Raw genomic sequence first — 17,632 nt, 5'->3', positions numbered from 1 at the left:
ATTTTCTCTCTCAAATTTCATTTTTTTGGCTCTCTGGGAGCTGGTAGTAAATCAGGTAAAACTGTTTGGGGAAAAATCATTTTTATTTAATTGTAGCTTGTTTAACAATAATTTCCGGGAAAAAACTGAACTACAAAGTCCCTGCTTAATTTCTTTAGGTTGTCGTTCACTTTTTTTGACCTACATATGCACCGAAAACGAATTATTCCCACTTCTCTCAACTTCTATATGGAGATTTTTATCACTTCCTACCAGCGAAACAGTGCCATCTCTGTTGAAAATGTCCGAACAAAATGATTAATTATTTTGATTGTGAAAAGATTGAAAGTAGGGTTGTCTGCTTCATGTGATCGACAGGGTCTGGGTACCTTTTCAGATTTCCAGTTAAGAAATTATACATTTATTTTCACGACAGGAAACCAGAATTCAGTGACATCTTAGAACTCATGGAGATACAACTTTTCATGAAGAAATATTTCATATTGCGGCAAAGAGCTTCTAAGGGGGGGGGGGGTTTCTGAAATTGTTTACCCTTTAGGAGCTCGACAAGGGTATCCGGGTACCCCACAGAATTGAAACGCTTGCTACTGCGGCTAATTTTGACCGAATTTGAATCTTTTGACACCATTAGATTCAGAAACTTATCCTCTCTCTGGAAATTGCTAACAATGTCTATCTAGAATCGTCTGGTTTTTGGAAATCCGGATTTCCTGTATAATGTTCCAGAACAAAGAATTCCCTAATAAAAAATTACCATAAACGAACGATATCCCAAATGATTTAACTATTTAACAAATGATTTGGATGATACTCCAAACACTTCGATAAGCAAATTAAAAATAACATTTTAATTAGGGTATTCTTGCCATTTTCGCTAGAACTTCGAAGGAATCGATATCAAAGTATCAGAATTTCCTTCAAGAAACAATTTCAGCTCATTTGAGGACCTGTTTAAGGTTTGTCCTCGGAACGACCATTCCGGAGCAGGTTCCCGTAGGGCCTCTAGTGGCCGTAACAGTGTTTGGAAAGGAACCCCTACAATATGGGTATTACAATTCATGACTTTACAGCAGAAGACCGTTTATCATAATTTTGTGGTCATTGGATGCATTGTCTTCCGAACGGTCATTCCAGAGCAGTGGCCATAAAAGTGCATGGTAAGAAACCCTTAATTCTGGAACATTATACAAGAAACCCGGATTTTCGAGAACCAGACTATTTCGGATGGACATTGTTGGCAATTTTAAGAAAGAGGATAAGTTTCTGAATCCAATGAATCCAAAAGATTCAAAATCGGTCAAAAATGGCCGTAGTAGCAAATATTTCAATTTTTGGGTACCCGGGTACCCATGTCGAGCTCCTAAAGGTGTTCTTTTTAACGATCACATAACGGTTAAAAGTGAAAAGAGTCGCTACACGTTTTTTAAGGTGTGTTTACGGGTTTTGCAAGTGGCTTAAGATCTATTATTTAGATTAATGGGAACAATTGTTCATAATTATCCAGAATACAGTCATGGTTCCTATAAATATATATCCTGGAGACAATGGCGGTCCTCGATAGATCCGGAACATCCGTAAAAGTGGTCAATCAACGTACCTGATCCAAGAGCTACGTGTTTTTGTTTTCGAAAACATTAGGTACTATGATAAAAGAAAGAATTTGGGGTCGTGACATAAACATGGACCTAGATGGCCATTGAACCGTCCTCCGGAAGATCCGGAACATTAGTAAAAGTGGTCAATTCATGAAACTGATCCTGGAGCTCCACAGTTTTTGAAAAAAAAAAACTAGGAACTGTGATGATAGAATGAGTTTGGGCTCGTGTCATAAATATGGACCCTGATGGCCATGAGACCGGAACATCTGTAAAAGTAGACCATCCACGAAACTGATCCGAGCTCCGCGATTTTTCTGGAAACATTATGTATGATCTGTGATATTAACTAGAATTTGGAGTCGTGACCCAGATGGCCATCGAACCGTCCTCCGAAAGATCCGGAACATCTGTAAAAGTGGGCAATCTATGATACTGATCCTAGAGCTCTGTGGTTTTTTGAAAATACTTGGAACTGTCATATATAAATTAATTAGGATTGTAACATAAACATATACCTAAAAGGCCATGGAAACGTCCTCCGGAAGATCTGGAACATCCTTAAAAAGGGTTAATCCACGAACCTGATCCAAGAGCTCCGCGTTTTTTTTCTAAAACATTAGGTACTATGATATAAGAAAGAATTTGGGGTCATGACATAAACATGGACCTAGATGGCCATTGAGCCGTCCTCCGGAACATCCGGAACATTCGTAAAAGTGGTCAATGCATGAAACTGATCCGAGTTCCGCGATTTTTCTGGAAACATTATGTATGATCTGTGATATAAGCTGGAATTTGGAGTCGTGACATAAACATGGACCCAGATGGCCATGAGGCCGTCCTCTGGTAGGTTTGAAACATCCGTAAAAGAGGTCAATCAATGAAACTGGAGCACTAGGATCATTTTCATGGATGGACCACTTTTACGGATGCTCCGGATCTTTCGGAGGGCGGTCCCATGGCCATCCAGGTCCATGTTTATGTCGCGACTCTAATGTCTCTAGGATCATTTTCAGGGATGGACCACTTTTTCGGAAATATTGGATCTTCCAGAGGAAAGATTTCCCAATAGTTGCTGCAACTTTATTGGGATTGGAATAAGTAACGTTTATGTCTCTACAACCGTCTTTATAGGGAATAGCTCTCCGATCAACTCTGAAATTCAATCAAAATACAATAGCATGAACTACTCGTAACAGTTAAACTTGGTGCAACAATATTAAAACGCGCTCCCTCACTAGCATCTCCATCTTCACTGACCTGTTCTGCCGTAGTGGCTGCATTTTGATAACTTAAAGAGCCAAGGACAGTTTTTCGGACCTTCTGAGCCACAAACAGAAACTAGTAGTAAAATAATGATTGATCTTGTTCTAAAAATTTAAAGATCATTCATATCTGATTCCTATCCGGTACTGATTCGCAGTAGCATGTTTTTTAACCTCACACTTGATATGTGATTTTCCATATTTTTTCTCTGTTATTTTCCTAGATTTACGTCAGAAAAAGACTTCACTCATCTTTCGTCAGAGAACATTCATATGTGTGATATATTGAGTTTCCGTGGGGAAATAATAACATTAATCATAATCAAAAAATATGTAGTCGAGTTTATTAAAGCTGTTTTGTCCTTCATTCTCGTTGTGTCCTATCCTCGGGAAGTCAGGATTTGTTGTAGTAACAATAGTAGTGGTAGTAGTGTAGTAGTAAGTAGTAGTGGTAGAAGTAGTAGTAGGGTTGTTCTACGTAGTTACGGTTCCTCGACTAACTTCCATTGGTTTCAGTTAATAATTTAAATTCAATTGCTACCCTAAAATTGGTTTACCTTACGCGTTCCTGGTTGGTTTGTTCTCTATAGCCTACGGTTTCATATTCTCATACTTAATATATATATTCTCATCTTCAGCACTGTTTTTTTTTTCTCTTCATATCTTCCAAATTCCGACCTCACGGGTGGAAAGAATAACACTGTACATCTATAATTTGTTAATTAAGTCTAAATTAAATTAGTGTTTTTCTGCTCAGGAGCAACGATGCGGGACGAATGGCGAACGATGAACGATGAGCACCCGAATGTGACGATCGTATGTGTTAATAATATTCTATTAATGGTAATGATGACGATTGATGCATTGTGTGTGGGTGCGCACAACCGCTAAGAACCCACAGTTGGACACACGACGACGACGACGTGGAAAATGTCTAATATCGCTGCCGGAGAGGAACATTCCGGTTTCGAGGTACGGACGATGATGATGATTGCTGTGGCAAGGACAAGGACGATCACCCGACCTGCCTTGGTGGAGATGTTCTGCTTGTTCGGCTGGACTAAGACTAATAATCGGTTGATGTGCTCACTCAAACTGGTTTCCATCGTATTGTGGTTCAGTGGCCTCCGGAATCTATTACGACTTTTTCCTCTCCCGCAGCGGAATGTCGTCCTCCTGACATCATTGGTTCGCCGAGGTATAGTTCTGCAGGGAGACGGAAGAGAGGGGATTTGATTAGATTGACTTTTTTCCAACACCCACATGGATGCAACAAGAGTGGTGTAGCTAAGAAAATGTTCTAAAATGGGGTTCGAGAAGTAGAGAAAGAGAGAGAGCGAAAATGTGACCAATTTACGATAATGAAACAAACACTCTGATTCTTGCTATTTTTTTTTTTGTTTTGTTTGAAGGAGAGAAAGAAAGTATCGGTGATTCTTATCTGGCAACAATTAACATCGAAACACGTTTGAAGGTTCCTTTTCTCCGTGGAATGTAATTTTGTATTTACATGTAGATGTACAAGGTGAGTGAAATCTATCTGTATATAGGTTAGAAAGAGTGATACTCAGAAAGCATAGGAAATAACTAGAAGATTGATAGGTTGAAGAAAGGTCTAATAGAAGAAGTGGAAATCTAAAGGTAAACACAAGATAAAAAAAGTCATGAAATTTAACGATGAAGCTCGTTTTTCGAGGCAGAGAGCTCTACTTAGATTCGAACATAAACAAATAACACCTATAAACATAAAACATCAATGGCCCGGACTGCTCCATTCCGGCCACTCCTCCAAGGGAGGAAAAGAACGTAGAAAGTTGGAAAAGTGAAAGAGATAGAACAACGGATAAGTAGGTCGATTGAAAGAAACAAAAGTTGTTTAAATTTGGTACGAAACGCAGTGCTATTCCGATTTCGAATAGAAGAAGTGATGTATGCTAGTTGTCTAGGAAGGGTGTGGAAAATGTGTTCGCGTGTATCCGATTGGAATATTTTGGTTCAGTGTTAAGAGGAGAATGTACAGAGTGAATAATTTTGCAGCAGAACAAATTGTGTGGTGTGAGCTTTGTCCAATAGGTGGGGTCTGTACATGTTTATGTACATCATCCTTGCGCTGAGAGTAAAGCTGTGTGGTCGAATTGCAGATTGTTTCTTTCTCTCGGTGCCTGAACAACTTGTCTAGCATCTAGTTACGATAAAAATCACGTGTATGTACAAAAGCTGAATGTGATATCAGTTTTACTGTTACTAGCTAGATGCTTTCGAGCCTGGAAGCATTATACTGCATATATACACACGATCTCATTTATGATCTAGCTATTATGACTACTTTAAAGTATTATTTTACATGATATTTTATTCCGCTTGGTTATTATTCAGTTCATAAATATGTTCTTGAGTTTAACAAGTTTGCTGTTTGAAAAAGATGTATCATGCTTTTAAGTGTAATGATAGAATCCTATCTTTCAAGCCGCTCTATAGATAATAGTTTTGTCTTCTACTTATTGAAAAAATCCACCTGTTTTCAACTTAAGTGACTGAAATTCTTATATGTTAGCCGCTTCCGGAAGGTACATCGATGTTATTTAATGATTCGAAATATTGAATATGAGGTACAGTTAGGAATCCTTATTGCCGGGGTAACAGGGGCGTGAATAAGGAACAGCGAATAAGGATACCCACAGCTTATGGGATTTTCACTAATGGGGGCTGTAGTGGATTATCTCATTTGTTTCAATATACTATACTGTCTCCGACAAAGTTGTTGTACTGGGATAGACCAACAAGCCTGTGTCATTGGATTCAGGTTTAATTGGGAACTACGCCGCTAGAGGTGCTTCACTTTCATGTTACTTATGACGGGCGCTATAATATATGGATCTTAGGTCCAACATAGAATATTCTGTGATCCTGGCCATATAGAAAGTTACTGTCTACAGCAAAGCTGTTCAAGTGACCAAGTCCTTTTGGATGGTGGTCATATTAGTTCAGAACTCTCTCACTACGCAGCGCTAGTGTGCACACGAGCTTGCTATATAAGCTGTATCTCAAAATCCTGGCCATTCAGAAGGTTACTGTCTTCAGCAAAGTTGTTCAAGTGATAATGTCCTTTTGTATGGTGTTCATATTAGTTCAGAAATCTCTCACTACGCAGCACTAGTGTGCATGTGAGCTTCCTATATAAACTGTATCTCGAGAGCCTGGCCACATAAAACGATGCTGTCTCCAGCAAAGTTGTTCAGGTGACCAAATTCTTTCGGATGGTGGTCATATTATTTAAGAACTCTCTCACTACGCGGCGCGGCATGAACTTCCTCAATATGTTATGTCTGAAAAGCTTGTCCATATAAGATGTTGCTGTGCAATGTGAGGACACGAAACGACGTGTAGAGGCTGGAAAGCGATGCCAGACGCCATTTTGAAATCCAAGATGGTGGCCATTTATTCAAGAAAAACTGTTCAAATACGCTACAATATAGTTATTTTCCGAAAAGGGATCACGTGTAGAGATCAGAAATCAATGCCAGACAGCATGTTGGAATCCAAGATGGCGACAATCAGTTCATGAAAAACTGTCAAATACCCTACAATATGGGTATTTTCGGAAAGGGAAATTCAAGATGGAGGCCACCGGTTCAAGGAAAACTGTCTAATACCCTACAATATGGCTATTTCCGGATAGGAGATAACGTGTAGCGATCAGAAATCAATGCCAGACAGCATTTAGGAATCCAAGATGGCGACAATCAGTTCATGAAAAACTGTCAAATACTCTACAATATGGGTATTTTAGGATAGGGGACGACGTGTAGAGGCTGGAAATCTATGCCAGACGCCATTATTTAATCCAAGATGGCAACTATCGGTTCGAGGAAACCTGTAAAATACTCTTAAATATGGTTATTTCCGTGTAGGGGACGACGGAGGAGTTTTGCGCAGCCAGGAACATTAGCTTCGAGGCTTTGCTGCTCCTTGATAACGCTCCGTCGCATCCGTCCACCCTAAGCAATTTCAACATAATGCTTCTATACATGCCACCAAAGATCACGTCTTCGATTCAACCCCTTGATCAAGGCATCATCAAAAAATTTCATGCTGAAGTATGTCAAAAGAAGCTATAGTTTTATTCTGGAAACAGCCGAGAATGAAGGCCTTTCACTATCGGATACCCGAAAGTAGTTCAGCATCAAGAATTGTTTCGACTGCTTGGGTGTGCTTCTAAAGGACATAACACAAAGCACGTTGGTATACTGCTTGAAGCAAATTCTTCCGTCGTATTTCGCGAATTCACAATGCAATGAAGACGACAACGAGGATTTGAAGATCATGTCCAAAATTCTACAAATTCACGGAAAGTTTGGTGCGCCGGGGATATGAAACACGGGGAAATCAACGAAATTATAAGAGATGAACCGGCTAGAGCAGATGAAATTGTTAGCGAACTGGACCCATCTACAATGAATATGGATTATATTTTCATCCCACCACGGCAGAAATCGAGTTAAAAAAAAATCAACTCTCTGAGTTCGAAAGCTTCTGCACATTGTACAGTAATGTCAAACAGAGTGCAAACATGCAAGATTTGCTAAGGGAAGTCGAAACGTTGCCATCTTGCTCAATGATACATTATACATATTATAAAAATTAAGCGCAATATGCTTGGTAAGCATTATTCAGGAAAATTAATGCGAGTCAAGATTTTGAGCTCCAAAATACCCTAAAACATTGATTAGACAAAATTCATCTTCCTAGTGGATTATCGCAAAACCTACCCCTTAAGGGGGTATTCCCAATCTTTTGCCTTTTTTCGGCCTGTTTTTCAATTAATTTTTTTTTCAAGGAAAATGCATAGTAATGCGCCTAACTCTTTGGGATTCTTGTTTATTGAACATTAAAGTTTACAAATAAATTTTTTTCGACATAAAAAAAAGACATTATTGACGTCACAAAATGGCGGCAAACAGACCCCTGTTCGCCGCAAACGCCTGGACGGGCGAAGACTTTTCTCTGGAACGGCTTCATCTGAATCAGATTTCGTGATGAAATTAATAATCTGCATAAGATTCTCTGGAGCTTCTCCCGTTGGCAGCAAAAAATCTTGCAAATTAACAAAATGGCGGCCATATGAAAAAACAGGCGATTTTTAGCCCACTTTTTTGCAGATTTAAGGTGCTTCAAACAATGTTAAATGTTAATATTTTTGGCTGAAAGTAGGAGAAGCTCCAAAGAATTTAATAAGGAACAAAATGCGCCCGATAAAAAAAAATGTGGTTTCGAGAAAAACGCGTTTAAAGTTTTGACTTTAGTTAAAACCATTTGGGGGTTCTTACCATTAGTCAGCTATGCCTGGACACCGAATTCGCTGATCAGAAAACGGCTTGGGGGGATGAAAGTATATAATCTAAAGACAAAAAAACGTGAAGAAAAAAATTTGATTTTTTGTAAAAAAAAGATCGGGAATACCCCCTTAATCGGTCCACGTTAACTGTGCTGAACTGATACAAGACTGTCCATAGCCACTAAATGTCCCTTCGAAAGCTAATTTCCACCATTTTGGATCCTAAAATGGTGGCAGACATCGATTTTGGGCCTTTACACTTCGTCCCCATTAATAGTTTACGTTAAAGCAAAGGCCGCCATCTTCAATTTCAAAATGGCGCCTGGCATCAATATCTTATATCTACACGTCGTTCCCTATCCAAAAAAAAAACCATATTGTTGAATATGACAGTTTTATTGAACCGATGCCCACCAGCTTTGATTCCAAAATGGCGACTTGAATCTATATCCAGTCTCTACACGTCATCCCCTCGCCGAGTATACCCATATTGTAGGGTATTTTACAGTTTTTCTTGAACCAATGGCCGCCTTCTTGGATTCTAAAATGCAGCCTGGAATCGATTTACGGCTTCTACACGTCGTCCTCGTTCTGGAAATACCGATATTGTAGGGTATTTAACAGTTTTTTTTTGAACCGATGGCCGCCATCATGGATTCCAAAATTGCGTTTGGCATCGATTTCCAGTCTCTACACGTCATCCCCTTTTCGAAAATACCCATATAGTAGGGTATTTGACAGTTTTCTTGAACCGATGTCCACCATATTGGACTCAAAAATTGCGTATGCCATCGCTTTCCAGCCTCTACAGGTCGTTCTCTTTCCGAAAATACCCATATTGTAGGGTATTTGACAGTTTTTCATGAATCGTTTACCGCCATCTTGGATTTTAAAATGGTGTCCGAAATCGATTTACAACCTCTCTGTACGTCATCCCTTTTCAGTTTCGTGTCCTCACATTGCACAGCAACATCTTATATGGACAAGCTTTCCAGACATAACATATTAAGGAAGTTCATGTGCACACTAGCGCCGCGTAGTGAGAGAGTTCTTAAATAATATGACCACCGTCCGAAAGGAATTGGTCACCTGAACAACTTTGCTCAAGACAGAAACGTTCTATATTGTCAGGATCACGAAATATTCTATGTTGGATCTAAGATCCATATATTATAACGCCCGTAATAAGTAACATAAAGGTGAAGCGCGGCGTAGTTCTCAATTAAACCTGAATCCAATGACTCAGGCTTGTTGGTCTATATCAGTACAACATTTTTGTCCAGGACAGTATTGCTCTAAATATTGAAATAAATGAGATAATCCACCACAGCCCCTATTATTGAAAATCCCATAAGCTGTGGGTACCCAACAAACATTGGAAGAACAAAAGAGTTTATTCAGGCGAAAATATGCTTCTTCAGCTAAAAAATTGCTTATTCAGCCTTTAATCAGCATACATTGTTTGTTACGTATCCTTATTCGCGGAAAGCCCGGCAATAAGGAATCCGGCAATAAGGATTCCTGACTGTATGTAATGATGGCCATAATCTCCCTTTCCATATTTATTGAACATTTATGAAAAAATATCGAAATCTCAGGATTGGTACAGTAAGCTATCTCCACCTCCAGTTTTTTACACACGAAAAAGTTGGGACCCTTTTGTTTATTTATATCAGGCTTGCTGAAACTCCTCAAACTCACTGGAGGTTGTAAAACACTTTTTTCCTGCGAGTTTAGCCAGCCCCGAGATGGTTTGATCACAGGTGGACAGAGGAGCTCACGGTCTCCAAGTGTTGGTGAGATCTTTGCCGTTAATGTTCACGAAAAGTTCACTATTTTGCTATACAGAAATTTAAAACAAAACAAATTATGGGCGGATTTGGACAGTTTTTGACCTGTTTCATACAACCGGAAGGTGTATGCTGGTCACAAATGAAGTGCTGAACTGATTTCTTACGTTATTAATCAAACTTTGATGTGAATTTCGCTAATAAACACGAGGTGCATTTCTTATAGAAAAACTTGCCATTACAAAATGGACATAGTTTATTTTAGTAAACAAACTAACACTTCTGCCTTGTCTGTCACCTAGAGCCAGCCTTCACCTCGAGTGACTGGCGGCAGTAATATCACCGGTTGGAAACTAACGCTTTAAAATTGGCTCACTACTTGACTAGCCTATTTGTCCCAAGCAAATCGATTAACGTACCCCATTACAGTCGAAATTCTAGTACTACACTATGTTTGTTTTGATTCGCTATGCCAGTTTGACAGATAAAATGAGGGGTTCGTGGATTTTCCTATGTTTCGAGGGGTGCATCGATTAGCTTGGGACCAAAGAGAGTACCAAAGCTGAGCCAAAAAGTTGAGCACGTTTCTTCGGGACCTTCTGGACTTAGAGTTACCTCTATGGTAATATGGAAGAATTAAACAAAAACTCCCCCTTCGCTCACAAGCTCTGAAGCTCAGTGGAATAAATTTGGCAGTAGGCATTCTACTCCATTTCGACCTGTTGTCTATTCGACCTATTGCCTTCGACTTTTTATCTTTCTATCTTTTGTCATAGCTTTGTACAGAAGGTTTGCACGGCTATTCAATCTCACTTAGAGAGAGAGAGAGAGAGAGAGAGAGAGAGAGAGAGAAAGAGAGAGAGAGAGAGAGAGAGAGAGAGAGAGAAAGAGAAAGAAAGTAACTTCCACTCGGATGAGTAACGTTACGTTTTTATAAATTTCTCTTTCGTCTGAGTATCATTTCTTTCTCTCTGTCTCTATCTCTGTGTGAAATTGAACAGCCGTGTGAAAATTTTTCATCGGCGAAAATTGAAAATTAAGTGTTTCTCCCCCTTGTGTTCCTAATATTGGTATAATGAATAAATTGAAGAAGTCCAAGAACCAAATTAATAAATCGTAATCACCGATGCTGACAATTTGATCGTTCAATCAAAATAAATTCATCTAAATTAATCAGTAAGCCGAATTTAGACTGTTCTGAAAAATGGCTCGCGTCGGTATCACAAAATGGCTCAAAATTAAAAAACTAAAATGTTGGGATAATTTTAAAATGATGGGAGCCACAGGCTCGTCTAGTCCAACCCCCTTAAATCTGCAACCCAAAATCAACGAACCGGTTCCAGTATAACCTCCTATAACTACTATCAGAGTAACCCTAAGCCGAAAGCAGCTGGAAAAACTAAAAGCACCTATTCTAGCTCGATTAAGCGTTAATTAAACACTACTCAGCATCCATTGTTTTCGTTCATTGCTTTAACTGAGCACAGCACCAGCTGTTACCATTACTGTTCCTAGTCCCTGGTCCCGTCTCGTCCTATTACTGTTTTCCTAAGAAGCAAGAAAGGCAACCGCTCGAGTTGGTCAGAAACGATGGATAGAAAAAAAACGAGCCCTTGCTTCCCCCACTCTCGCTCGGTTATGGAAGTGAAACGGAGTGATGATTGATTCCGGGCGAGGGTGATTTTTCACTTTTCACAAACACATTTCTCTTCCGTCCGCCTTTGTTTGCCCCCACATTGTTAGTTGGGGTAGTCGTTAGTGGTTGGAAATAGTAGTGGCACAATAAGAGTGGTTTGAAATTACACAACATCGTAGAGAGCAGCACATTGATACACCATTTATGAAGAGTACAAGTACATTCATTGAAGCAGGGAGCAGACGGATTCAAGCTCGAATTAATTTACATGTATTTACACAATAGGTGTGGGTAAGATGTAGGTAGAATACGAGGAATCGTAATGAAGTGAAGAAAATGGCACGGCACTTGGATGTGATGAATTTTTAGCTCATTCCTATGGAGAAAGGTAAACATCTAAATCTAAAATTAAGTTCGGAACGAGTACGTCTATCAAAGCCGACTTGCACCTTCCCCTTACCTCGCGGAGGAGGGGATGGGGGAAGAATGCACCACCTGCCGGTTGTACGGTTTGTAATGGAATGGCAAAATGGATTCATCGTGTAAGCTCCTAACTATAGTCATTCGTGTGCGGCACGAATTTCTTGGAATGGAATCACAAATTGTTCAAAGGGTGTTATTTACAAAGTTGACTTCATTTGAAACATGGCAGCCCGATTTCGTAAGCGTTGATGTAATGAGTTCAAGTAAGCACTTGATAATTTGACAGAATAATATGTGTTTTTGTGACGTGTGAGTATTCCGGTAACATTGACAAGTTGATTGCACATGAGTTTTCTGCAGTTTGTAACTAATTTGTAACTAGTATGTTGTGAAGCTTATAAAACAGAGCGGCCTATAGTGAGCTGGACATGTAGCACTGGGGCAGATCTCACCTTCGTTAGCATTTTGCAATTTAAATTACACCAATTTTTCATCGTATGTCGCATTTCTGTTCATCATATATATTTCAGTCAGCAAATTCCTTGATTGCAGTTTATGACGTTGTTTTGGTTAACATGATTGTTATTTCAAATTTCAGAAGTGGCATCGCTCTTTCCTACAAACCTGAAACCCATAAAACATCATTCAGTTGTCCAACTTTATTGCCAGTTAAAGCAATCCACCAAATGACAGATCATAAACGGTTTTCATTGATGACGGACATCTCTTTTAACTGTCCACTCTTCTGAATATTCCATGCTTTCCATCGTTCCATGAAGTGCATCACCAAATGAATTTATCACCTAGAAGCGAAATAAAATATTGTCATGGCACTTTGCACCGAACAAGCCATGAATACTGACGTTGATCACGGTGTGGTGTGAAACAATAGCTAGAGCTGCAATAAACACGTCATAGATAATTGGGCACTTCTTCAAACCAGAGCTCATGGTGTGAAAACAACCAAAATGCCACAAGCTGTGGTCGGTTAGAACAAATCGTTTACCATTTTCCATCCGACAAGGAACCGGCTGCTGCATCGCTGTGTATTGGCCCCAACGGGAATGGCTCGTTACCGGATCCGGGCACTCCGTGTCACGCTGTAACATTTTTCCCAGAAAATAAATGTTTACTACGAGACCGCTTTACGCAGCTGAGCCACGGGAGCTCGCATTCGACAATTGCATTCTCAAGAGTGTGCTGGGCGTGAAAAGCGATTCACCTCTATTTTGAACGAATGTTTCCACGCTTGGTGAAATAAATGTGCACCATTGCTTACCCTGAATTCTAAACTCCTCGAGGGGTTTTGGAGCACAACTGCACAATCCCACCCACCATCATCATCATCATCATCATCGCTTCGGACCGGACACATCGATTGGAAGTGTTATTTAGCGTTTTGTTGTTTATGCAAATTAAGGCATAACAATGTTTCCATTCTTATTCCCGGTCCGAATGAAGAATGGGTGGAACGTGAGTCCCATGCAGCAGCGTGAAGTGACAACATGTATGCAGATTTTCGTTGTAACAACCCGGCGCTGCTGCGTCGATTGTCAATCGTTTATCGATACAGAGTGCATGGTGCAATATCCGTACCCTGCAGGCACATATCGAAATAACGGAAAAACGACTGTTGTTTTTACCAGCTGCTGGTACAATTTATCGCTCGAGTTGGCTCGTCGAATGCATTCGGAAACGGTTTTACTGGATGTTGGAGTGTGCGGATTAAGCTTCTTGTCGCCGGATATGCAATGGATTTGTCGGTTCTTACTGTGGCAGGGTGGTCTTATAATAAACATTTTACAAATAAACCAAGTTTTCTACTTACGGACGATCGCAAACAATATCGAGCGTGTTTGTCTCAGTATATTACTACTGAGCCATCAGCTGTCAAAATTCGGAGAAGAGTCATAAGGATAGGAAAGTATTTTAGTTTTCATTCGCGTTTTTTTGTAAATGTTTTCATTAGACAACTAATTTCAATTTATTGGACCAGTTTGACGTTATTTTTACTGTGTGTACTGTAATTTACAACAAAACGCGGCCACCTTCCTTCTAAATTTTTAATTAAATTTTCTCTATTTAGGAGATTTTTAGCCGCAGGCTGGTTCATCTCCGAAGCCACCGTCCTTCTAATTTTCCTCAATTTAGGTAATATTCCTATGAAGCTGGATTGTCCTAAGTGCTGCATGCCAATCTGGATGATCCGAAGGGACTGCTGAGATATTCCGAAAAATATTCTGTAAATTTCCGAAGGAGCTTCTGCTCAATTCCAAAGGAACTTATTGAAATTTTCCTGGTAACATAAAAAGTAGTTCCACACCAAATGCCTTTGAAACTATGCATAATTGTTTGTTATAGGGAATCATTCGTATCTGTGCTAAAATTCGGCCAGTTTTGGTCTCGAAAATTTTACAAAATTTCCAAGAAATATGACATTTTTCAATAAATCGTAGCATGAAACCGTTTCTTCTTATTAAAATGACGTGCGTGTCAAAGGAGTGAATAATTTTCAGAGAAAAATTTCGAAAAACTGTTAATATCTTAAGTTAATCAAAATGTCATTGTTCAATATTTATAGGAGACCTGTGCACCGCCACCTGCGAAAATCAACTGGCTAGCCGCTGGATCAAAATTAGACCTGCTGCCGGTAAAAGTTTAGCCACGCCGGTGATATTTTTTTATACAAATATCTCTACTTTATTAACTTCAACAGAATGAACCAAAATTATTAGGCGAAGCTGTCATCTACCAACAAAAATAATTGCTTCGAAGATCGTTAAATGTCTACAACGTTTCCTTAGCTTTACCTCCTGAAAATTTTCTCATCTGCTACAAGCTTCAATTTTTTTCAAGTCCTCCAATTCTATCAATATATAAGACCACCTCCAATATTCAGGAATGACCTTTAAACTTTTCTATGAATCATTCTAATGCTCTTATGGAAACAAAGTTCCCAAAACTGCCAGTTAGTTCCCAAATCAAAACCTGCAGTTCTGAAGAGCATGCTAAACTTCTACAATACTGACCTTTATGAAGTTCCTTGAACGCATACAAAGTTTGTTGAGCGTATACAATTAAAGTTTTGGCTGAATTAAAAAAAAAATCTCGGCATTTCTATGAAGCTTTAAGAAGTTCCTGGAATTTCTACTTAATTCGCCTAAGTGACCTGAATTTCCTCAAAACTTCCAGAACTCTTAAGGAACTCAAATGAAATTTAATGTTCATTACACTTTTCAGAACACTGAAGCTAAATCAATTTTTGTGAAGGTATTTTTCCCATACATTCAACGAAGTTTCCCGAACTTTACAGTTTTCTACAATTTCTACAAAGCACCCTCAATTTCTTCTCTGAATTTAATTTCTACGAAATTCCCCGAATTGATAATGAATTTCCTGAATTTCAACGATGTCCTCTGTTTAATCTCTTATGAAATTAATCACATCATTAATTACATCACTGAATACATAGTTCCTTTATTTCTGCTAAATTTCTTTGACGTTCGCAAATTTTCCACAATATTTGATGAAGTTTAAAAAAAAATCTGAACTTGTACAAAACTTGCTAAATTCTACAAAATCATCTGTAGTTTCTTGTTTCAAGTTCTACGAAGTTTAATAACCTCCTACGAAGTTTGCTAGACTTTTATAAACTTTGCTGAATTTTCTGAAGTGCTGCACTTCTAAATTTTTTTCAGAACTTCAACGCAGTTCAATGAATGTATAAGAAGTTTGCTGCTGACCTTCAAGTATGTCGCATATGAAATGGGATCTTCATAGAAGTTGGGAAACCTTGTTATAGCTAAGGAAATTTTGTTTGATTTTCAAAAACCTCCCAGGCAACCAGAAGTCGTATAATAATGTACAGACAGTATCGTAAATAGATACAGTTAAAGTCTACATCGCATTTAAGAATGACATACATCGCATTATGATTAAGTTAACAATCAGAAACAACTTTGAATATACGTGCATTCTGGTTATCTGGGCTTTGTTATTATTAAGTTCAATTAACATAAATAGATAAGGAAATTCCGTGAAAATTCCGGAAACTTTGTAGAACTTCAAAAAATTTTGCAAAAAATCAACGAGCTTCTAAAAAGTTCAGAATACTTTGCAGGAGTGCAGCGATGTTAATAGGCAGTTCAAAGATCTTGGTCACGAGAATTACATACGTAGCACTTCGAGAAACTTCGCAAAACTTCACCCAAGCAACACACATCCATCATAATAAGTTGCTGCAACTTAATTGTGACTTTAAAAAGTCACATATAAGTAAACGCCACTGTTCAGTGACAATTGTGCTGCTAGGGCATAGTACTGAGGTTTTTTAAAAGTTCAATGAACTTCATAGAAATTCTCCCTATTTTGTAGAAGTTTAGAGGATTTCATAATAGCTCTGGAAGTATTTAAAACGTTCAGCATACTGTACTTGGTTAAACGGATTTCTCAGTCTTAAACACTGTAAGGACTACAATTTAATCTACCCGTTATTTTGGCCATGATGTCTGGGACACAGTTGTAAAAAAATAGAATCTTTCTAGAAAAAAACATAAACGGTAATATTTAATTTATCAATTTTGAGTAAAAATTTCTTAAAAGTTTTAAGAACTTAAATAACTAAAAAATGTCCTTGTTTAATTTAAAAAAATGAAAAAATGCAAACTTTTGCAACATTAAAAACCATGGACACATTAAAATTGATAAAAAATGTGGTCTTTTTTTTAAACAAATTGTTAGATTGCTATTTTATGTATCTGCTGGACAGAAAACAATATATGATACCTTTTAAATCGTTTTCTGTGCTGACATTGCTGACCGATTCCACACCCAAACGGTTGGTCACCTAACTCGACTATCTTAAATTTGGATGACTCTTGGCTAATATTTTCAGTATAATAGACAAAATATTTTCCGCAGGTGAAATGATTATTTTGATTCAAGACTAATTGTAGAAGACGGCCAATATTCTTTCGTTCACAAATTGTGAAAAAAATGTGGCACGAAAACAGTTGGTTGAAGAGAAAAATTTACTCAAAAAGAATTGTAGGGAACTAATAAGCTTTAAAAAAAAATACTCCTAAAACAAAATTTTGGTTTTCACAAAAAAATCCATAATAAACCTTAAAATTCAAACAAATAAAAAAAAAACTGTTGCGACAGGTGATGAGGTTTCGGACCAGCCAGTTAGCGAAACTCGGTTTTTATGGAGTTTGCTTTTAGCTGCAATTCAATTTTTAATTCAATTAGTGTTAAATTTACAATAAGTAGCCCGTAAGCATAGTAGTTCATTAGTTTTAGATAAGTTTAAGCTAGTTATGTTAGGTTAAGAATAATTAGCTTTAATAAAGTATATAAATCAGTCGTAGTCCCTTTTGTGTTCTAGTCCTGGGTAAGAATTATTAAATTAACTTGTGCCTAGTATAACGTGAGGTGTGTCTCGCGAGCGATCTGGATATACTGAGTGGGTTACGGACTTGTGGATGATCAGTTGCTGATCGTGAGTCGATCGTGTTGACACTCCGTAGTTGGTATTATCTGCCCCGCTGTTAATTATTCGGCCGGTATCAGCCACTTCCAGAACA

The 17,632-nt window shown here is 38.4% G+C and overlaps 1 protein-coding gene across 5 annotated transcripts in view; it reads right to left on the bottom strand.

Moving 5' to 3' along the window:
* Window positions 1–2,570: 2,570 nt before the first annotated feature.
* Shal (Potassium voltage-gated channel protein Shal) overlaps window positions 2,571–17,632 on the bottom strand; it is a 635,870-nt gene continuing 620,808 nt past the window's right edge. For all 5 annotated transcript variants that reach the window (XM_065229083.1, XM_065229080.1, XM_065229084.1 and 2 more), the window contains one exon: window positions 2,571–4,069. Coding sequence is in view for 4 of the 5 variants with exons in the window: in XM_065229080.1 (XP_065085152.1) it covers window positions 4,046–4,069 (24 nt within the window). In the remaining variant the exon portion in view is untranslated. The remainder of the gene's footprint in view (window positions 4,070–17,632) is intronic.

The sequence above is a fragment of the Ochlerotatus camptorhynchus genome, unplaced genomic scaffold, assembly GCF_037179485.1.
Source record: "Ochlerotatus camptorhynchus isolate MF236.1 unplaced genomic scaffold, CSIRO-AGI_Acam_v1.1 ptg000307l, whole genome shotgun sequence".
NCBI lineage: Eukaryota > Metazoa > Arthropoda > Insecta > Diptera > Culicidae > Ochlerotatus > Ochlerotatus camptorhynchus.
Note: the sequence above shows the minus strand (reverse complement) of the source record. Positions and strands in the feature narration are given on the sequence as shown.